General features: G+C 34.0%; 1 protein-coding gene across 1 annotated transcript; it reads left to right on the forward strand.

The window, feature by feature from the left end:
- Positions 1-404: 404 nt before the first annotated feature.
- Positions 405-4,460, forward strand: LOC120146917 (zinc finger CCCH domain-containing protein 38-like). Its single transcript, XM_039160400.1, has 4 exons — positions 405-1,044; positions 1,500-2,814; positions 3,431-3,958; positions 4,193-4,460. The coding sequence occupies exons 1-4, from the start codon at positions 644-646 to the stop codon at positions 4,220-4,222; spliced, it is 2,274 nt and encodes a 757-aa protein (XP_039016331.1). The 5' UTR covers positions 405-643; the 3' UTR covers positions 4,223-4,460.
- Positions 4,461-24,235: the final 19,775 nt, after the last annotated feature.

Raw genomic sequence — 24,235 nt, forward strand, 5'->3', positions numbered from 1 at the left:
AATAGTTGGTTGGACATTTCGAGATAGAGATAGAATACATTATGCTCATGAAACAATCCATGGACATAATATTAAGTCACATAAGTTAGTATTTGAGAGTAATAGGTGGACTGTTGATAATCATAGATGGAGAGCTTTGGAAAAACTGTACCAGTTGCTAAAAACCCAGGGAATATTGAAGTAGAAATATGAGAAGAGAAATGGTGATCAGCTTTCTTATGTCATTGCCTACAATATCAAAATTAGGGTTCTCTAATTCTATCCTTGGATGGCTGCTTCCTTTTGCAAAGTTAATTATTAGAAACCAAACGGCAAAATAAAACATAATCCAATTTCAAATTACATTATTGCTCTACACCAGTGCGTGCAATTATATATGTTTGCATATTGACTTTTTTCTGTGAGATATATTTCATGCCTTCATGTTGTTCTTGATCACAATTTTCTATTTGAAAGATTTACATCTGTTTAATGGAATCAAATTTTTTTTTGCCAAAGGAAATTAAATTGCAAGCAGATTGGGGATTACATTGACTGGTATGTGAATTAGATCCTGAAATAAATCAAAGAGGGTTCCAGTTCGTTAATGTCTTAATTCCATACTTCCAGACTACTGCATTGATAAGGGTGCGTGCTTGCTAAAATGAGCAAAAGCAGAAAATGTGGTTCTAAGTGGGATTTAAAAGATGAACACCAATATTCTCTTGAAAATGTACAAGACAGTGCCTGGTCTGTGAAAGCAAGTGTGTCTTCTCATGAAAGAGAATCAGAACATGGATCTTTCTCTCCAGAGGTTCGTAGGAATGGCAATAAGTGGTCTGTCATGAAATCTAAGCATGGATCGCCTTTAAGGGAATATTTACATGGATGCAGAGGTAGCCTAGACAATGATAACATCAATAGTGATTATGCCAAAAATTGGAAAACTGCAACCCTGTCATATGGGGATGACACGTACATCAAGAAAAAGTCACCTACTCTTGATGAGCGAAGGAAACAAAATTACCACAATTCTCCTAAGGGTGATTGGAGCAGGTCTCAAAGGTTTGATTGTCACTCTTGTATCCTTCATTGTTAACATATTCTTTTTAACAGTTTCCTGGTTGTTACTATAGCATCTATATAACTGATACCATCCACGCCCAATATATTGTTACTAGTGCTTCTGTGTTGCTACAAAATTGAGAATCACATGCTGCTTTTTTTGTCTTTCCATTTGTGTTAAAAATTTTCTCTATGCTAATTTGCTAAATATATCAACATTTCCCCCCATTTTTGCTGTTTATTTTCCTGTTAGTTTATTTAAAATCTTGTAGTCACCGAGGTTGCATCTAACCTTATTTGTTGAACATAATGCTTTTGGTCTCTCTTAAGTGGTATTTTGGTTTATGCTTATTTGTCTGGATAAGTGGTATTATTGTTTCTGTCTTCTATATCTCCTGTTTTCCTGTTGCGTACTTCTGATTTTTAATCCATCCTAATCTTAGTTTTACCAACAGAAGCAGGAGTAGAAGTCGTAGTAGAAGTAGGAGCAGAAGTCCGGCTCCTGGCATTAGGCGACAATCGGGAATCCATGAGAGAATCAGATACAGATCTGGGGTGTCAACTCAAATGTGTAGAGATTTTATGGGTGGGAGATGCAGGAGAGGCAGTCAGTGTCACTTTCTTCACCAGGATAGTCAAAGTCATGAGGATGGCTGCGATGATAGGCAAAAGAGGGCTGGTGTTTCAAAATATATTACTCGCACTGATGATAAAGATTACTTTATTAAGAGTGGAAGATCTACTGATTGCTGTACTGATTATCTGGAAGGTAACTGTCGCAGAGGTGCATCATGTAGATTTACTCATGATGGTGTTTCAGATGGTTACAGCAGAGGATCAATAAATGAGATAAATAAAGAAAGGGAAAACAACAAGAGGAACAGAGTTATAACTCCAGAGCGAGGTGTTGAGCATGAAGCTCGAAAAAGCAGTGACATACCTTGCAAATACTTTGCTGCTGGAAATTGTCGTAATGGAAACTATTGTAGATTTTCTCATCATGGTCTGGATAAGCTACAGGATGGTGCAAAACCTACTGATGTTGATGCTTCTTTCAATGCGGAGAGATCTTGGAATGCTTCAAAGGGGAGTGATGCTGATGTGCTAAATGATGCCAAGAAACCCTGGACTGGTCCTAAATGGAGTGATACAGGTGCCTACCTAGGGGCTACAAAGTTGAACGATGACATAAATGAAAAAGTGGGTGCCTCCAAACCAAATGGTGTTGAGGATTCAAATGATGATATGGAAATGTCTCCCCAGTGGAATTACCGAATCCACTCTTCTGTTAATAAGGAAAAGTCTCATAGTTCAGAGATCACTCCTGTGGGGACATCTTTACCGGCTCACGAAAAGAATATAACTGAAATGGCCTCAGGTCAAGCATGTGATGAGCTTGCTGCTTCTCAGCGAATGCCAACAGGGAAATTTAACTATCAAGTGGACCACTTGACAATGGGTAGCACTCCCGCGGCATTCCCATGCGACGCCAATGCCATTAGTAGAAATTATTGTGTTTCACACATTGGTCCAAAATTTTCTACCAACATCCTTCCAACACAAAATTTTGATGATCCTGGGCGTTCTTTACCTCATTCAAACTTAAATGCAATTGGACAAAGTGAACTGTCAATCCCTTCTAATGAAGTAAATACGGAAGTTCCACAAAATAGTGTGCTGTTTCAAGAGGAGAAACCAAGCACCAAACTGATTATTGGGGATAAAAGTATATTACATGGTAATTATGGATCTCTGCCAACTTCGAACATGGTAAGCAATGAACAGAGCACCCAACATACTAATCTTTTTGCCTCTTTAGCTTAGTCATTTGGAAAGGTGCAACTAGGGCTGTAAATGAGATGAGACAGATTGCGAGTTACTTGAGATTGACTCGATCAAGCCTCGATAAATACTCGGATCGAATGGACTCAACTCGAGTTCTTAACGTGCCGAAACAAGCTACTTGATATTCGACTCGAAAAGCTCGTGAGCAATTCGAAAATATAATATATTAAGATTATCTTTTTTTTAAAAATAAATTATTAATAATATTAATATTTATGTATTGATTTTTTTTAAAAAAATACAGTAAGATTTTTATGTATTTAAAGTTCGAGTTTGAGGCTTCAATCGAGTTAAGTTTAAGATTTTTTTTTCATTTCAAGCTTTTTCGAGCTGTTTACGAGTTTCAGTTTAGGATTTCGAGTTCGAGTCGAATTTGAAAATTTTAAGCTCGCGAGTTTTCGAGTTGAGTCGAGTTCCATTTCAGAATTTTCGAATCGAGTCGAGTTCAGCAATACTCGAGTTCGACTCGGCTCGTTTACACCCCTAGGTGCAACTACTTCCATTACTTCATGTTGCTGTTAATGTCCATGATGGAATGCAGGTGACGTCTTTTGCACACTCTGGAGGACCTGCTGAGCCAGATTCCATGCCAACTGTACAGCCAGATCAAGAAATTTCATTCCAGAATCAATATGACCCCAGAGATGATAGCATTGATCCTGCTAAGAAGCAGGATACAAACACTAAGCCTTTCGGATTTCCAGTACATCCTGTTAGTCAGGAGGCGACAAAGGAAAATGGAGTTCTGAAAATCAAGAAAGCTGAAGCAGAGAACACGAATGGTTTGTCGGAGAACATGGAGGCAGATGATAGGACCGAGGAGGGAAAGAAGAGAAAGGATGGTAAAGGGCTTCGTGCATTTAAATTTGCACTTGTCGAGTTTGTCAAGGATCTCCTAAAACCGGCTTGGAAGGAAGGTCAAATTGGCAAAGAGGCTTATAAAAGCATTGTAAAGAAAGTTGTTGACAAAGTGATTGCTACAATGCAAGGGACAAATATTCCTCAAACACCTGAAAAAATTGATCAATATCTGTCATTCTCGAAACCAAAGCTTAGCAAACTTGTACAGGTGAGAAAAATAACAGACTTTTTGACTTTTCATTTGTTGTCTTTTCCATTTCCGCACAGCATGCTTTTCTGGCCTTGGTTTGCTCCATCATTTGTATGTTTTCAGTCAATAACATGCTCCATTGTTGAAGTTGAAAGACAATCCCTTCGGATAATTTAATTATTTCTAGGCATAGCCTATTCCATTTTATGCATATTTTACTTACTGCCCTACAATTTCTTCATTCTGCTGCAGGCGTATGTGGAAAAATTCCAGAAGAGCTAAACGAAACAGGGGATCCTAATTTCTTGTGATATTTTATTTATACGTTACATATCAATCTGTCTTATCTTTCATTTTTTGTGCCCTTATCTAATTTCAGCAGCTTCTTATAATGCTAACCTTTTTGATATCTGTTTGTCGTATTTCTGTGAAGCAGGTAAGTGACTTTTAACTCCCATGTAGATATTTCATTGTTTCTGTATTTGAAGTTTAAATTATGATGTTTCCATTTCCTTCTGCATGTGCGAGTATTTGTTACCAGCTGCTATGATTCAAAATCTAGTGTCTGCTTTAAACATCGTCTGTACTTCTAGAATCCAACTTGTGTCTCAGATGTTACATGCCCGAAACTTGGCATTTATATGATTTGTTAGTGCACAGACCATATAAATGTTGACCCATTGAGATTTATGTTACTAAAGCCTGCTTTGCCTAGGTACCACTAGACGTGCATCATTCTATTTCACTGCAGTTGTATCTTATGTTACTTGCACTGGGGTGTGAGTATCACTTATATGCATATGTTGACATGGGTATGTTAAACTTTTTCCTTCCATGTATTTGAAGGATCATTGGAGGATTATATTCTCATATCCATGTTCCAAAGTGTGTCTAACATAGGTGTCATACAGGAATACTTTAAGAAAAATGACAAGTTGGAGTAACACGGCATAAAGAACATAATGGTAATGGTCTTTAAGTAGCACAAATTTTAGCATTTTATTTCAGTACAGAACCATTGTCGAAACTGTATTTCGTTCGAATAGAACCTGCGGATTACTCAGTGTGTTGTGCTTCAGTATGTATAGTATTATGTTTCCTATTTAGTGACTGTTTGTGGTTGTTGCTATCCATGCGCCGTTGTTTTGTGTGTTCTTGCTTTGCATAGCTTCCAACTATGACAGTGCTCAGGGATGACCGAGGGACAGTCTACCCCTTAAATTTTCAAATTTCTATATATTTTAGATATTTTTTAATTGAAAGTATATTTTCGCCTCCCTAAATTTTTATAAGTATGTTTTTAAAATTTTATAAATCCATCCTCCCTAAAATTTTACATTCATCCCTGACATTGTCGTGACTCGTAGATTCGTATCATCTACTTTGTTCTTTCAGTTTTTCTCCCAAATTCTCTTTGGATTTGGTATATAAATTTCTATGGTAAACCTATAATGTATGCATTCTCTTACAAATGCAGAACTCTGGATCCAAATATTAACACTTATCAGAAGCAAATAGGTTTATAAAATACTTACTATAGTGCATTTATTGTTTATTGAATATTTGCCGATCTTATTGACAAAAGAAAATGATATGATGGTAAAATTAGTTCTTAACGTTTATTTAAATAATTATTTTAATTTTTGTTGGGATCATTTAGTTTTTATTGTTTCAATTTTTATTCAAATAACTTTTATTGGATGAAAAATATTAATTAACCAATAATTAACACGTTATTGATACAATATTTTTATACATATTTAATTGGTGATGTAATTCAATTCATATCATTACTTTAAATGATGTGACATGTTAAGTTATCATTCTAAGATACATGTTATGTCATTATTTTGAGTGATATGATATATCACTTAATCACTTTAGTAGTATGATACATGTTACGTCTAGGGATGGTAACGGGCCGGGTTCGGGTCATGTATTGGTCTCCCGTCCCCGTTTAAAAAATCCGTACTTGTTCCTGCTTAAAAAATCATGAGGATTTAAACGGGGATCCTCATCGGGTAATCGGAGAAAACCGCGGGGAAACGAGTATCCCTGTTTAGCATAAACGGTTATTTAAACGGGTATCGGGCCGGGTATATATATTTAAATTAAAAATATATATATAATATTTATATATATATATATATATAAAATAATTATTTGTAATATTTATCGGGCGGGGTAATCGGGTAATCGGAGCGGGGATTACTAAATCCGTCCCCGTCTTCGTTTAACATAAATGGTTTTTTTCCGTCCCTGTTTAATTCGGTTTTCGGTTTTCTCTATCGGGTTTGGATTTTTTTGCCATCCCTAATTACGTCTATAAATTATTAATGACATATGTTTACAGTTAGTCAACTAATTATTTTTGACTAACTATTTTAAGTGATATAATGTCACTTCATCACTTTAGTAGTATGATAGATGTTACATCAATAAAATATTAACGACATATGTTTACAGTTAGTCAACTAATTATTTTTGACTAACTATTTCATCTAATAAAGATTATTTTATCAAAATTAAAAAATTTAGATTAAAACTTAAAATATCAAAAAAATTATTGAGGGTTAATTTTATCATTACGTGAAAGCAAATAATGTTGAATGAAATAAGTAAAGATTGAGTTATTTATCATTAATGCCTTGTATGGTTGGTTATTATGTAACATGTGAACTGGCAAAACAAGCCCGAGTATTGAAACTTGTTCGTGTCATTTGAGCCCATAATAATCTAAATCCAAAAAGGTTCGAATACAAAACAACTTTAAATCCTAAAATATTCTTATTAAAAAAAAAAGCTCAAATCTAAAATTGTCTAGATAATTTTTGGGCGTTAGTAGTATAAAAATCCTAAAAAACCATTTATTGAAATAATGCTCAAACATGATTAATCGGAAAAATACTTCTAAACTGTGCACATAGGATTACCTTGCGTCCTACAAAACAATTGTAAAGGCATCGCGTTGTATAGAGTGCGATTCTCCTCCAACGTGGAAACATTTTTCAGAGAATATAATTTAATATTTCAATAAATGACCTCGCATTTTACAACATGTGAGTTGCTCGAGATATTGAAACGTCCCCGAGAATTTGAAGTATTGTGTCTTCTGAACAAACCTCGCGGTTTGCGTAACACAAGGTTCGGTGTGTAATAATAAAAAATAATTTTTTATGGATTTAAATTAATTATTGTATTTTTATTGTATAGTATATAATAAAATAACAAAAAAATCAATTGTAATAAATAGACAAAACTTATTAAAATTCATTCTAGTGTAACATGTTACAAAACAAAGTTGCTTCATGGTTCCAAAAACAAGAATCATAACATGGGTTGTTCCAACTTGGTCGATTGAATTACGCGGATAATTGTTATCACAATTGCAGTTTTCGATTAGTTTTGGAAAGGTAAGGTATGTTGAAATTGGACGCGAGGTACGTTGAAAAATCGCAACTTTTGATTCAAATAAAATTCAACGTGTTAGAAAGGTCCTCACAGATTGCAAAACGAGAGGTCCTAGTGTTTCCAGTCCATAATTATTTAGGTTAATACATGTTTGTGACGTTTTCTCAGGTTGTAAATTGGAAAATATTCGTAATTTATAAGATTAGTGACGTAGTATTTGAACTTATGTTTTGGTTGAATCTAATATCGGCACATACAAGACATTATAAGCGTGGTAAAAATCACGTTCAAAATGGTTCCAAAGCTTTGTTTATGCATGAAGAACAAGCTAAAATAGCTTGATAGGCATGTTCATGGAGTATTTCCAGGAAGTTAATCGAAAAATTTGTTTAAGTTTTGAGCTTAGAGGCATAGTATTGGAACTTATCTTTTAATTGAAACTGATATCAGCACATACGATAAATGGTTCCAAACGAAAAGAAATTAAAAACCAACAAACATATTTTGTAAATAACTTGTAGTGGTGTAAATAGCTCCAAAAATTATCTGAAGCTATAGATGTGGTGCATATCTTAGCACAGGAGAAGTAGATGTTGCCATCGGAAGAAGATGCCTTTTATAATAAACGAATACCAACATGCCAAAGAAACCCAAAGAAAAACTTCGTCTTAGACTTATGTTTTTTGGTATCGTCGGTACAAAATGCAAAGGAAAAAACTCAGCAGATACAAACACGCCACACAAATCCAAAGGAAAACTTCGTCTTAGACTTGTGTTCTTGGTATCGTTAATAAAAAATGAAAAGGAAAAGCTTAGTAGATAGAATTTCTCAAAGGGTATTCGTTTGACCCTAATTGATGGAACGATAAGTTTTTTGAGAATCCCAAGCGAAAATTTATAGGCCACAAAAGAGGATTCATTTCTCAAAGATGCAAGATTTTCAATAAGCCAAAGAGAAGAAGATACCACCAAAAGAGTGCATGTGTCTTGTGTCTTATAGGTTCTTCTTGACCACGAAGAATAATATCGATACTGTTCGAGGCATTGAGGCACTTATGATGTGCCTATCCCAATATAGAGAAGAAAATGATGCCAGCAAAAGAGAATGCCTTTTATAAACTAGAAGTTTTCCGAGAAGGGATAAATCATTCATGAAAGAAGAAGAAGGTTTCAGAGATGATTAGGTTTGGTGGAGCAAAAGGAATTTAAATAGACAAGAACCTCAAGTCGTGCATATTCATCTTGATGTGACATGACAGTGAACTCGCGTCTTGCATAGCATGAGGTCCCTATTATTTCACGTCAAATTACCATATCAAAGCAGTTGCTGCCACTCCAAGAATCTATATAAAACTCACGTTCTGTAAAATACGAGTTATTTTCCACATTGCGTCAAGAATCTTTGCAGGTCCATGTCCCTTCCATATCACATCAAAATCTCTTTTATTGAAAAAACACGACTTCCATTCGAACCCTTATTTCAAGAAAATGAAGACAAACAAAGCATACCGAAGTGAATTGAAGGCAATGACAAGGGAAGTGATCAACGATTGTTTTAATCATAAGTTTATTTGACGCTTCTTGATTATTGCATAGTTTAAATTCATTACAATTTCATTCATGTTTATTATTCTCTTTGCATGATCGTAGATATTTTCAAAACATGTCGAGGAGAGGAAGTATTATTGCTTTGGAATACTATGATGGCAAAATGATGCATCTCTCGACATCTCTTTCATTATGCACATACTATTTTGATAACGTTGTCGAGGAAATAAACGTATAAGAAGGTGATGAAAGAATTCAAGAAAAATGTTCCACATGGTTGCGGGAAAAAACTTGAACCGTTGAAGTATCGACTACCGATATCATTGGAACCATTAATCTACTCAATATATAACATTAAGGACGATGGTGATGTGGACATGATGCTCGATTGCCACATATAATATTCATTAAGAGGGCCCCTTGAGCTATATACAATTTTTTCTAATGATAATGATGTTACCAGTGTCCCAAATTGAAGGCGGACAAATTTTGACTTTGATCCTAATGTTCATAGTCCAACAACTAATTTACGTAACAAATTCAACTTTTTAAGTACACAAAGTAGACAAAATGACTTGGGTGCATCATTGTCTTCGATGCCAAAACATTCTTGCACTACTAGCTTCGATTTTGATATGAATCTACCACCCATGCAACATTTAATGTACAATCCACACAATATTGGCGTGGTTGCATCATTTTTTCAACATGACACGAGGTTGCAAGAACATGAAACTTTAACCCATTCAATGATTTATCAACATCTATGGGGAGACATTCTTGGGCTGGTGCTGTCGACTTTGATCTCGGTAATACAGTTCATGAGCGTTCTCATCGTGATAGATACACAACTGCTACTCTTGTTATCCCTATAGTCGACGATGTAGGACTATTTCGATTTGAAGGGGATATTTCTAGCAAAAAACTAGTAAAGGAAACTGACCCAATGGTGACGAGGTGGCCCCTTTAATGAAGAACAAAAAAACCTTGACATACCGATGGGAGTGAATGATGATGATGTTCCACATGCTCCAACTCATGTTTCTTATTACCAGCCACTATCCCAGTTCACAACAATTGATATGGAACCTTTCAACGCTCCGAAATTTTTGTAACTCCCACAATTTGAGCAATACAACCAATATGTTGATGGTGAGCTCTATATTGTAATGACATTTAGAATAAAAGAACTCGATATGGCTACCTTTAATAACTACAATATATACCGTTTAGTTACGTCGACTATGAAAAAATAGACGTGAATAAGTACATGACTGAATGTGTCCACAAGTACGAGGAATATAATTGGAGGGTTAGTGTATCACACTTGAAGAGGATGAACAATCTATGAAAGCTGATAAAATACGACCAACCTCATACATGCACCATCAACAGACTCAGTTAGGATCATCCTAACTTTGATGTGTACGTGCTTTGTGATGCCTTTATTCTATTGGTTAAAGAAAATCCATATATAATAGTTGCTAGCTGTATTGCTGCAATTGCATTTTAATACGGCTACATAGTTAACTACCATAAAGCATAGAATCCTAGGTATCAGGCTCAACAAAAATTGTATGAACAATGGGAAGAATCGTACAAAGGGTAGTGACCATGGCTGAAATTGATGTAAAAACACATATTGGGAATGGTTGTGAAAATAGAAATTGTATCGATGTACGAAAATGATCGTGTTGTACAAGGTATGTGTCAATTCTACATGCTATTTTGGACATATTTGTAGTGTGTTAATGCATTCCTCCACTACAAGCTGATGGTTCATATCGACGGCACTTGGTTGTACGACAGATATATATAAACACTATTGTTAGCGGTTTCACAAGACAACAATAGGAAAACTATTCCCGTCACCTTCGTAATAGTCGGAAAAGGAAGACATAGATTATTTGGAATTATTTTTTAATAACTTATGAAGACATGTTCTATCACATGTTTTGCGTGGTAGAGATGATAAGATATATCTTATTTTTGACAAAGGCACTGGGATTAAATACGCAATCTAACGTTGTAACCATCTTGTTCACCTCCCTATATTTATCATCAGTACTATTTACGCCATACTATTGTGAATTATTTGCAAAAGTTTAGGAATGAAGATGAACGCGTAATGATGCTTTGAATGGGTACATCTTTTTAGTCTTTTGGGTTTAAGATATATTTTCATTTATTATTTATAATTAACTATCTCATATTTAATGGATAAAACACTCACATTTCATACGTGAGGTTGAGGAGTTGTTTCAAGAATTGAGACACAATAATCAACAAGGCTATAACTATCTTTCTAAAATCCCAATGGAGAAATTGCTTTGATCATTTGATGGGGTAGATGATATGGTCACATGCTAATGAAATTGGCTGAGGCGATCAATTCATCACTGAAGGGAGTACGTCATTTGCCTATCACTTTCGTTGTCAAAGTGATGTATTATCAATTGGTAACCCTATCTGTAGCCTTGGGAAAATAAGTAGTTGATTGGATGTCAAGTAGCCATAAAATCCACCTAGACCTCCATGCAAAATTGCAAAACTTTGTACAACATTCAAACGTGATGAATGTGACATGTGTCTCTTGCGAACAAAATAAATTATGTGTTTCAGAATATTCGAGGCCATTGGAAGGCATACAACACAACACATACATGGTTAATCTATAAGGAAGAACCTATGACTGTGGAGTATTCCAAACATTCAAATACCCATTTGTGCACCCATTACTGCTTGTTCTTCTGTATGGATTCGCTAGATGCAATTTGTTGATCTGGTATACTTACTTGAAAATGTATTCAATGTTAACAATATGAGTTTTCCCCCCATTGAAAATGAAAGGGATTTAGATGAAATTGATGATGAACCTACAATACAGCCAAAATTTGCACTACGATGTGAAAAAAGGGTTATTTACCATCAACCAAGATTTACTGTGACAAGGATTTGGTCTAACATCAAGGAAAAATCAAACCGCTGAAGCTATATACTATCTGTAGGAATCACGAAAACATGAAGAACAAATGTCCTAATAAATCATGCCCTCGTGTCAATTAATTGTGCTTTTTCATTGTACTACTTGAAATGAAAATTAAGTAATGTTTTAAAACCTTTACTGTAATGTTTTGTATGTGCTAGTCCTAACCTCAATTGAAACATAAGTACCACTACTACACCTCTAATCTTGTTCTTCATGTACAAAATCAAACTTTGGAACCATTTTGAACACGACTTTTACCCTCTTCACAAAGTCTCGTATATTCCGATATTACCCTCAATTGAAAGATAAGTTACAACACTAAACCTATAATCTTATAAATTACAAAAAATTTTAGATTAACTACCTGAAAATACCTCTTGAATATGCCTATCAAACCATTTTAGTTTTTTCTTAATGCACAAAACAAGTTTTGGAACCATTTTCAAAGCGATTTTTAACCCGTTTACCATATCTCTTATGTGTCAATATTGACCTTAACTGAAAGATAAATTCCAACACTACACCTCTTATCTTATAAATTACAATTTTTTTTTTGATTACCTACCCGAAAATGCCTTTCAAACCTGCCTATAAACACTTGCGATTTGGGATGGAAATCTTTATAACTCACATTCTGTAGAACACGAGGTATGTTAAATATCATACAAAATAAATTGCCGAAACATTTCAATATCTCGGGCACCTATCGTTTTGTAGAAAGTGACGTCATTTATTGAAATATTAAATTATATTCTCTGAAAAGTATTTCTACATTAGAGGACACTCGCGCTCTATAGAACGCAAGGCCTTTACACACATTTTGTAGGACATGAGGTAGTCTTACATGTGCATTTTGGGGGTATTTTTTTAATTAGTTATGTTTGGAGTACTATTCCAATAAATGATTTTTTGAGCAGTTTTAAAAACTTAAAATTTAAGGTATTACAAGAATAGCAAACACAAGTTGGGAAAGTTCTAGCTCATTAAAAATGTTGCAATGATTTTTAGACTGCCGGACGATTTTTCGAAAAAGATAATATAAGAGTCGTGGTTAGGGTTGTAAATGATATGAGACAGATCACGAGCTACTCGAGATCGATTCGATCAAGGCTCGATAAATACTCGGATCGAATAGACTGGACTCGAGCTCGAGCTCGACTCGAGTTCTTAACGAGCCAAAACGAACTACTCGATATTCGACTCGAAAAGCTCGAGAGCTACTCGAAAAAATGTTATATTATAAGTTTAGATTTTTTAAAATTACATTATTAAAAATATATTATTGATAATTATAAAATTATAAAAATATATTAATAATTCTATAATACAACTACCCTCAAATTTTAATTTTTTTAATTAACCAGCCCAAGTCTAATTGTTACATTGTATATTACTAAAGAAAAATAAAAGCTCATTTAATTAAGCACATGTTAGATTACACGTGTTTGGTTGATTTTTTCTTTCTTTTTTAACTTTTACTGCATAAGTACTTGACAGTAGAAAAATAAAATAAAAATAAGAAAAAACAGCCAAATAATAGAAAATTGAAAATGGTTAAAAATTTTTTTGAATAAATATTCTTATATTTATTTTAAATTAATAAAAAATTATTTATCTAATGACAAATATTTAATATATTCTAATGATAATATTTTTAATAACTAATTTTTTAAATTGTTGTTATATTTTGAGGTTTCGGGTTCAAATATCATAAATATCAAGGGTTTGAGCATTTAATATCAAGATACTATATTGTACTTACCTCATAAATCGGTACCAAGTCGATTAATTAATGCCTTTGTAATGAACCCTAAATCCTAAACCCTAAACCCTAAATATTAAACATTAAACCCTAAATCCGATTATGTGATAGGGGTTAAATTATGCACATGAAGGTAATATGCAAATTATGCAAAATGATGTTATGTGACTCTTAAATAAAATTCACATACTTATACATAAACATATCAACATGCAAATAAATATACACAACTAATTAAAAAAAACAATCCTAAATAGAGACTAAATTAAGTGAAACCTAAATGTGAGGAATAATTTAAGCTAAATATACTAATTTTAGAATGATGATTAAATTCACGTAATCCAAATAACATTATAAACCTCGAAATTGATAATACACCATCGCATACACAAGGTTAAAATACAATGTTTCAAAGATGGCATGTCAACGTAGAAATAAGTAAAATTTTAAATTAAATAATGATAGGGACCAACATGGAATATGCATAGAGTTTGATGGCTAAATCTAAAACGTTTAAAATTAACATTTTAGGGTAGACTTTTACCTTAATCTATTTGAAGAATTGAACACAATGCTGCGCCGTTCTCTTCTTCTAACTCTCAAACTGTCCTCTCTCGCCCTCTCATCTCCTCCAAACCCACGCAACCACCTCTCGACTCTTCCACTCTTCAATCAACCGAGACCCAAATAGGAATGGCAACAAGTCGGGTTCGGCCGGGTATTGGTCCCCCATCCCCGTTAAAAAAACCCGTACCCGTCCCGCTTAAAAAACCGTGGGGATTTAACGGGGATCCCATCGAGTAATCGGGGAAAATCGCAGGGAAACATGTATCCCCGTTTAGCATAACAGTTATTTAAACGGGTATCGGCCAGGTATATATATTTAAATTAAATATATAAATATTATATTTTTTTAATTTAAATTAAATTTATTAATATTATATATATATATATATATAATAATAATTATTTTTAATATTTATCGGGCCCGGGTATCGGGTCGGGTAATCATGTAATCGGGGCAGGGATTACTAAAACCGTCCCCGTCCCCGTCCCTGTTTAACATAAACGGTTTTTCCCCATCCGTCCCCGTTTAACATAAACGGTTTTCCCCGTCCTGTTTAATTTTTCGGTTTTTCCCGTCAGATACGGGTTTTTTTTGCCATCCCTAACCCCAAAGGCCACGTGGTCCACTGGCTGGTTAACACAAACACGAGCCTACTCGACCCTAAACTCTCCTATCTTCACTATTTAAACTTTAGGTCATTCTCTGCAACATGGATTTTATGATTAAACTTTAGTTTTCAGCCATTTCCTCCAATTTGAAGATGCTTTATTGCTAAATTTAGAAGGGTTGCTTATATTCCTCTGATTTATTTGGCCATGAACTTTACTATTTATTTATGCATTTAATCATGGTGTCTTATGCTACATGTGTCCAATATGTGTGGCACAAAAGAAATAAAATCTTGTTTTTATTATTATCCTTTCTTGTTAAAGTTTTATGGTTCTTGAATTTCGAGTTTCAATTTGTTCATTTCAGGCAAAAGCTGATGAAATTGCAAAGCTAATGAATGAGAATGAGCAACTCAAAGCTGTGATTGGGATTTGAAGGTATGTACAATCATTTCTCTTTCCTAGATATTTTAACATGGTTTGGCATTGTCTATGAGATAGTGACACTTAGATATATTTTGCTCTGATGTTTGTTGTCTTTCATTACTTATTGCTTTGTACACATTAGTCTCTTGAATAAAAGCGAACATCTCAATAAAGATTAAATTGAATAATGGCTCTAGTTATTAGCTTGAAGGTTCAACGGAAACCCTCTCAAACCCTCTCAAAGCCCTAGTTATCCCTGCCACTAGCAACGCCGCTGTGAAAACTCAGAACCAAGCACTCCGACGCCATTAGCGACGGCTGGTTAACCCAAACACGAGCCTAACCAACCCTAAACTCTCCTATCTTCACTATTTTAAAACCCTCAAACAATAAGACTACATGCAACGACCCCCAACTTCCAAGGTCGACGAGTTCGACTCTAAACTCCGACGCACTGCACGGTAAACTATCAAGACCCACCTCTTCTTATTTTATATGAACTTATTTGACTAACACAACCCCTTATTTTGACAGTGAGGCTCGAACGGCTAGGAGGCAAAGCGGGATGAACTATAACTAAGGTAAATGTTTAAGCTATCTCCTTTATGTCTTTGACTTGGTTTAGATTCAAAACATATTCACACACAAGAAAATTAAGAAAGCAATGGAGAATAAAAACTAAAAAAATACCCTTTTGATTCTGTATTGCTTGGGTTTGATGAAAAAAAATGCTTCTCTGTTTCTTTTGATCCTCAAATAGCAGGAAATATAGTACAAATCCTTCCTTATGTTTTGCTATTCTCGTAAAAAGAATCAATGGACGGTTTTTTTCTGCTCTGTTTTCTCGGTTAATTGCTGTCTGTCCCTCGCTCATTCCTCTTTTTTTGTATATGATTTCCTTTTCCCCAGTGGTTAATTGTCACTTAAAAACTGACCATTACAGTTTCCTCGTTTGCTCACGTATACCTCCCACAACCAAACAATACCTTTCCCCTCTATTGAGTTTGTTTATGAGTTTGACTTTGTTTATCTTAAATAATATTCCTTCAAAGCTGTATTCGCTCTTATTAGGAGTTTTTCAGGAGTTTAAAGAAGAAGGTTATTAACTGTCAGTTATTATTCTCTGCCCTTGTTCTTGATACCTGATGCATGTATGAAGTCATTGATTTCAACTTTCTAGATGATTTATGCATTGTTTTTTCATATATGATAACCTTAAAACGTATTATCATTAAATTATTTTATTTGTTTCAAGCCTCTGCAAAAAAGTTATGGTTGCCATCTCACCGGTTCATTTTTGTTCGGTTTGGTTATCAAATGGATGATGTATCATTGTTTTTTAAGGTGTGTACTGGTTAAACCTCTCTTTTCCTAAGCTCTACGTTCTCAGATGCGCATACAATCTGAACACTATTTTTCCTTTTCCCTCTAATTTTTTTTGATTCAGTATTGTTGCAGGGCATATGCCAATTATTTGAGTTGTTTTTCCATTACATATTTGAAACATTTGGTCTGCAAAACATGAATTCAAGTGCAAACACTTCAACTGAATCTCTTAATTGTAAGTTAGTTTTCATTCAATACACTGGAAATTTATATATCAATTGATTTGTCTTTAAATTATGTGTTCACTTCTCATTTATGCATTTTCCTAATTTTTTTATTCCTAGATCGGTTAAAGATGCCTTATCAAGAATAACAAATTTGAAGAGTGGATAAAAATTCATCAGGATCCTTCTCATTTCTGCTTTGAGTTATTTGAAAGTAATGAATATTATTAAATAAATGGTTGAAGTAGCATGTGGTCTAGATTTTATTTCCACCTTTTTTAGTAAGGGTAAATTAAATAAATTCCCATTTTGTTGCCATATTTTGTAAACTTTCAATACATTTGAAGTTTTAAAAACTTCAAAGCTTATATTAATTATCCTAAATTTCTTGTAATTGTATTTTTAGTTTTTAGATTTTTTATAGTTCTACATTCATATAAATGTATTGGTGATGGTTGATTAAAGGAAAATTATTTATATATTTTAAATGTAATATAGATTTTTGTAGTTAAAATTTGAGTTTGAGTTCGAGCTTGAATCAAGTTCGAGCTTGAATCGAGCTTGAATCAAGCTCAAAATCGAGCTCGAGTCTCGAGCTTCAATCGAGCTCCTAATTTTTTTTTGAGTTCGAGCCTTTTCGAGTTCGAGTCGAGTTTCAATAATATTTCGAGTTCGAGCTGAGCTTCATAATTTTTAGCTCGCGAGTTTTCGAGTCGAGTCGAGCCTATGTTTAAAGTTTTCGAGTTCGAGTTTCGAGCCTAATATTAATATGATAAATATTTATTACTAATTAAATATTTATTTTAAAAAATATTTTTATGAAATTTAAAAATGAATTCAAAAATTGTTTATGTGTTAGGAATGATTAATATCCTCACAATATTCAAAATTCGTTTCCTAAATATTTAGTATCCAAAATTTAAAAACTATAAGAACAAAATTAATTTAAATATGATCTTTCAAACTTTTTTATTAATCTGATGAATTTATGAAAAATTTTAAGCCTTTCAAAATTAAAACGTGATTTTTATTTTAATTGAATAAGGTGTTAATTTATCACATCATTTTATGTTTGAATATATTTTAAAAAACGATAGGTATAGTTCATGAGAAGTAAGAGAAAACATGATAGTGACATTTTGTTAAAAAATAATTAATAATCAAATAGAAAAAAATAACAAAAACTTGATGATTAATGACATAATTTATTTTATATTTTCCTAATAATTAAAAATAATTATACACCTTCATTTACATGCAAGGAATTTATTTCATCATTAGAATCCCAGAAATCACCTATATTTTAGAGGATAATGGGGAAAATAAAAGGGTAAAGTTTTTGGATAATTCAAAATATTTAATATGAGGATGGAGATTAGTGGAAATGCAATGAAGATGGAAACTTGTGGAAAAATGATTAATAGTTTTTTGAAATTTGAGGATTTTGCTTAATGGTGAAGGTTGATTTGGTTGATTATTTTTATGATGTTAGGAATTGAAGATGAAAAATTAAATAAATTATGAAAAAAGTTAAATGAGAATGTATTAATAAGATTATTATGAATTAAATTTATATAATATCAAAATAATTGAGGTTAATGTTTTTAGAATTAAGATTGTTGATGACAACAAGTTTTTTCTATCATTGACGATTCATCTTTTTTGGTTTGGGTGCTGTAGCCGATGAGGGAATAACCGTTGACTAATTTTTTATGTGTGAAAGAAGTGATCATACAATGTAGCATGTATAATGGGGATGTAGGCTACTCGGAGACTCTAGTGGGTGGAAAGCTTACAATTTCAACGAGTTTTATCTAATGGAGACTGAAGGTTTTCGATGGACATCTCTATTGTTAAGTTATCCCCTATTAGTCGAGAGAAATTCCATAAAGTACTTAATCCGAGATTCATAGTAGAAAGTATAGTGACCATTTCTCAATTTTTTTGAGTGTTTTCTTATTAGGAAAGTGATGTGGTCAATAGAATTTCACGTGTACCTTAAGACAACACACTAGCCTACCTTGAATACTCAAGAGTCTCGAGGTAAGAACCGAAATTTTACGTGCACCGAAAACTAACATCCTAGCTTAGCTAAACATACTGAAGTGAGATCACCCTCTCATTAACCGCTATCTCGCTCGTTCTTTCACCTAGAAATTATCGAAGACTTATTAGTTTGTCACTGCTATTATTTATTAAGATGCTCTATTTTTTTCATTCGTTTCTTAAAAGTATTTTAGTCATTGCTGTCTCTAGAGAAGTCTATACACGTTTCATGAATTCAAGATGATTATCGTGCTTGTGGTTCATTGTCTGTAACACTAGTTGACCTGATATTGATTTGGGTAGTTATTGGGTAACAATTCTCTAACTACTCATACTATGCTTTCCCTCAATTCACCCTCGAATTTGAGGGATAACTATACGCTACCATTCACTGACATCCTTTCAATACGCAACCACTATTTCATAATCTAATTATCTCGTCATATCGCTCATCAGTACCTCCTCTGTATGATCCTTTGATCTTAGATACTCGTTACGTGATCAATCGAAGAACTCGGGCGTATTATGCCTTCCATGGTTACTATTTGTAACTCACTCCTACGAGTGTTCTTCGGGCCGCTTTGGCAATTTATGTCCCTCACATGCTACATTTACCATTACAGATAATTTTTAGCTCTAACGAGAGTTAAATAGGTCAAATATACTATCCAAGTTAGTAGTATTGATACCCTACTTGTAGTATCGATACCCTAGGGTCAAGTATTGATACCTTATGAGCATCAGTACCAAAATTAGCTTCGATGTCATGAAAAATGACCCAATATCGATACCAGGCACCCTTAGTATCAATACTATTGGGGAATATCCATACTTTCCCTAACAGTATCGATACTCCCCCTTTGAAATCCCTAATTTATCCAATATCGATACTGTTCATCCCAGTATCGACACTCGAATCCAAAAATGGTTTATTAGGCTAATCACTATAAAGCCATAGTTTGGTTTCTAATCGTGTACTAAAACTTTAGGGTTATTTAGAGTCATAAAGTGTCATAAAAACACATGTTTTACACCAAATTCATCATCTATGGCTTAAATCAAGTTTGAAAACCTAAAGCTCAAATACTCAATCCTAGAAATATCTTAACACCACAAAAGATTAGAAATACACTACATTGGTTAAATAATACCGAAATGAAGCTCCTTACTTAGGCACACTCACTTTCTTGAAGATTTGGGTGAAACCTCCCCACTTTTCTTTAGCTAGAGATACCCAGGCTTTGAAACATTATGAGTTTAATGGAGGGATTATGGACGATTTGAAGCATAAAAAAAGCTCAATATCTTACCATTTTTCTATGGTATTGATGAGGAAAATGATAGAGGAGAAATGAGAAGGAAAAATGAGAGAATATAGATGAAGAGATAAAGTCCAATCTCTCACTACCGCAAACATGCTTTTTGTGGCATTTTTTTACCTTTAGCGGCATTTATAAGCGCGTTAAAAACACATGTGACGTTAAGACAAACGCCGTGAAAGCGTCGTTGAAAATAGTGCGCTAAAGTTCACGGCGCCGCAATAGGTGATGACATAAACAACGCCGCAATAGGTAGATATTTAGCGGCGTTTGTCACACAAACGTCAATTAGGTTTTGATATTTAGCGGCGATTGTCAGAAAAATGACGCAATAGGTTATAATGTTTAACATCATTTTTCTCTAAAACACCGCAATAGGTGTTGATGTTTGCGGCGTTTCTAGGATAAAACGCCGCTAAAGGTCAATATATAGCGGCGTTTCTAGGATAAAAACGCCGCTAAATGTATGGTATATTGCGGCATTTTTTGTTACAAACGCCGCTAATAACACATTTAACAGTTCTAAAAATTATGCTTGATTACCCCAAAACTATTTTTTCAACCTGTTCCATTATCCAACAACAAACAATAACATCAAACTCTATCCATAACAAACAACATCAAATCCAATATAAAATAAAGTTTTCATTAACGTATAAGTTTAGTTAAATAAGGTTCAGTAGAATGCTCATAACATAATGAACTACGATGGTGGATTCTGAGGTTGCGTTTTCTGAATCATCAGCATCATATCATTGAGCTGTTTTCAAATTCTTCACATCTCTGCTGATATGCTACTTCTCTTTGTGCTGCCGCTGCTCTTTCTCTGCTTCCGTTACTGCTCTGACTGCTTCTGCTTCTCTCTCTACTTCCCTTGCTTCATTTTCTGCTTTCAAGTTAGCCATTTGTTGATCCATCTCAGCCAACTTTTCTTTTAAACGGCTAACTTCTTGGTGGGAAGATCGAGACTGTGATGACATTATTGTGATGAACTGGATCCAAAATATTTGGTGGGAGTAACGAATAATCCTTGACAGCGCACCGACCATATCTTTCAGGACCCAAACGTCATTAATAACTTGGTTTTCAATGTCATCATCATTAACAATACCTTGACTCGAAGCAGTAACATGATACTCCGCCTTTTTCCTTCCCCTTTTTCCTAATAAGTGAATAATTAATTAAAATAAAATATCATGGTACAAATATAAATAAAGTCAGGTAAATTTAAAACATCTACCCAAAAACGTACCATAATTTCTGCACGTCAGCAGCATAGGAGTGCCATCATCTTCGTATGTGTCATGTCGAAGAGTTGGATTCGACCAACTTTAGAACCGGATGTATTTTCCTACAATGTAACATAATATAATTACTATGAGTTAGTATGTATGGAATACAAACACTATTCATAATCTATAATACCTCCTCATGAGCTATACAAGGAAAGCTCTTCGATCCAGCCGTGTGCGTAAACTTTTGTTGTGTCTGCTAGCAACATCAACATGGTCTCAGTCCTACAATGTCAAACAACCACTTTTAATGATGATTTACAATTTGTTACAATTATTTCTGAAAATACATCATACCTGTCTTTATGTGAACTCCAAAATCTGACTGCATCTTTCCATTGGTACTTGAGCATTCCTGGTGGGACTGTTTGCAACTTCTCTTCAAGGCTGAGATCATTCTTGAAGTATTTATTCTTTAAGGACTCTTGTGATCCCTCCATCTTTCCCTACATTTGCTTCACATAATCGTCAAAGACCTTTAAAGAAAATTTCTTCTATACAACAAATAAGTGTGCACTATAAGTATAATTAGTATTGAATTTCTATATAGTATGTATTATAATGACATTATTACCTAATAAAATCCACGTTTGATTTTGTTACTATTAGCATTCGCGCCATGACTCGTAATTGATCGGTAACAGATTCGCATTACGTCCAACTATGCCTAAGTAACCTGCTAGAAACGTGTTTCTGGGCCAATAGGTTGACCGGCATCGTTTTCTTGAAACTTTGACACAATACCCAGGAGGAAGTTGGTATAATCCCTTCAAAGTTGTACGTCCTTGAGTCTTGCGCGTTCCAGCATTTTCAAACTATATAAGAATTATTAAATGCCAGTTTTGAAAATGAACAAAGTAGTAAATAATGTTTCAAAGATTACTTTGAATTTCTACGTCTTCTTCAAACAGTTTCTGAAACTTCGGAAGACTTAGGTGCATTCGATTCCTCGTTATTTCTTTCTTCACGGTCTTCAAAAGCTCGAACAACCCACAAATTAGTTATTTTTCCCTCAGCATGATATCTATAATAAACAAACATGAGTAATAAAAAATTAATTAATTAATGAATATATTGAAAGACAACATGTTAAAGGTTATAACATTATAATAAATAAATGAAGATATAAAATCGTAAAAGTCTTATATAATGTCACTGTCATAAATATCTTCATCAACGTCCTCCCAACCCATTGAAATTGTGTTGTATTACTGATAGTTTCATCTAAGTTTGTGGTAGTAGAGGTAACTTTCTGATCTTGTTTCAATGTCATCTCTACTTCCATCCCCGATGACTATCAAGTCTCTGGAGTATTTCGAGCACAACATACCAACCGTCATCCATTGGATCGTGACAATAAAATACTTGTTCACTGAGAAGAAAATACATATGGTTCATCCATCAACGTTGACCCGTGTGAATTAATTGAGAGAAATTCACCATTGTAAACCCGATTTTATCTCTTTTTATACATCTTTTACATCAACCCGGTCACACCGAAACAACACAACCTTTTCATTTTCCATAATAATCTAAATCAATAATGTCCGTAAGATTTCCATAATAATCGCCTCTCCCTCCTGCGGATTATTGTCCCTTACAGAGCATAACTTGTAGTTGACGAAGTACTACGACTCCACAATTTTGTGCCCTTCTTAATCTTTCACGAGATTTCGTGTGGAACTTGAACCCATTAATGAGGAAGGCATTATATCTTTTAACTATTCTATTCGGACCTTGAGAAAGCTATTTAACTTCTCACTAACTTCTCTCCCACTCCAAACCTATTACACATGAATGGTGAATTAATTTGCATTGATTCGATATAAAGCAAGACATATATAATTTATAAGTGTTCCGTAAGATTTATTGCTTACCGTCTGGCCTAACCATTCGTGAAAAGTTTCTGTGAATAACTTATGTAGCTCTCGCTGATTTAATCTTCGGAGCGTGCTCGAGATCTCAATACTTCTTTAAAATCACTATAAGAATATTATGTCGTTAAAAATTGATAAATATAAAGATAAGAGATTTCATTAGGATTGGTCCGAAGACTTACGTACGAAAGGGATCTATTGAATCGTGATGGAAAAGAACATATTGTGTGCTTGTACCAAGACGTGTCATCTAAGTGTGCAATTTCAACTTTCCCTAATGGTTGACCATAACTTCCAAAGAAATAATGTTGAGGTAAGTCATCATACTTAACACATATTTCGATTTGGTCTATTCCATTGTGTCAACATTTCCAAATATCTAGAGCAAAATGTCATACATTCCTCTGCCAATACCCTTCACAATTGATCCTTCGGATAACGCTTATTCGACAATAAGACTTCAACTTGCCTAAGAACCTATACACAAACAACATACTAGTAATACATTTGAGGAGAGGTATAATCAGTAGTAATTTGAAACGTGTAATTCAAATAACACCTCTCTAGGGTACATCCATCGATAGAAAACTGGACCACCAACTCTTGCTTCTGAGGAAGATGAATTAGCAGATGCACCATAATTGTGAAGAATGAATGTGGAAATATCTTCTCCAAATTGCATAAAGTTAAGGCGACTCGATCTTGTAGTTTATCAAATTCTTCAACCATTAGAACTTTCCCACAGATGGCTTTCATATTAGAAAGTCAATGATACAAGACGTCACCTTACTCGACATGCAACCACAAACAGCTACTGGTATAAATCTTGCATTAATATGTGATAATCATGTGACTTTAAACCATAAAGTTCGATATTTAACACTGACACATTAAGAAAT

The sequence above is a fragment of the Hibiscus syriacus genome, unplaced genomic scaffold (genome assembly GCF_006381635.1).
Source record: "Hibiscus syriacus cultivar Baekdansim isolate YM2019G1 unplaced genomic scaffold, ASM638163v2 tig00002511_pilon, whole genome shotgun sequence".
Lineage (NCBI taxonomy): Eukaryota > Viridiplantae > Streptophyta > Magnoliopsida > Malvales > Malvaceae > Hibiscus > Hibiscus syriacus.

Excerpts from the sequence above, each read along its gene's own strand:
- LOC120146917 (XM_039160400.1), top strand. The coding sequence starts at position 644 with ATGAGCAAAAGCAGAAAATGTGGTTCTAAGTGGGATTTAAAAGATGAA. Across the intron at positions 1,045-1,499 it reads GATTGGAGCAGGTCTCAAAG|AAGCAGGAGTAGAAGTCGTA; the intron begins GTTTGATTGTCA and ends TTTTACCAACAG. Across the intron at positions 3,959-4,192 it reads AGCTTAGCAAACTTGTACAG|GCGTATGTGGAAAAATTCCA; the intron begins GTGAGAAAAATA and ends ATTCTGCTGCAG.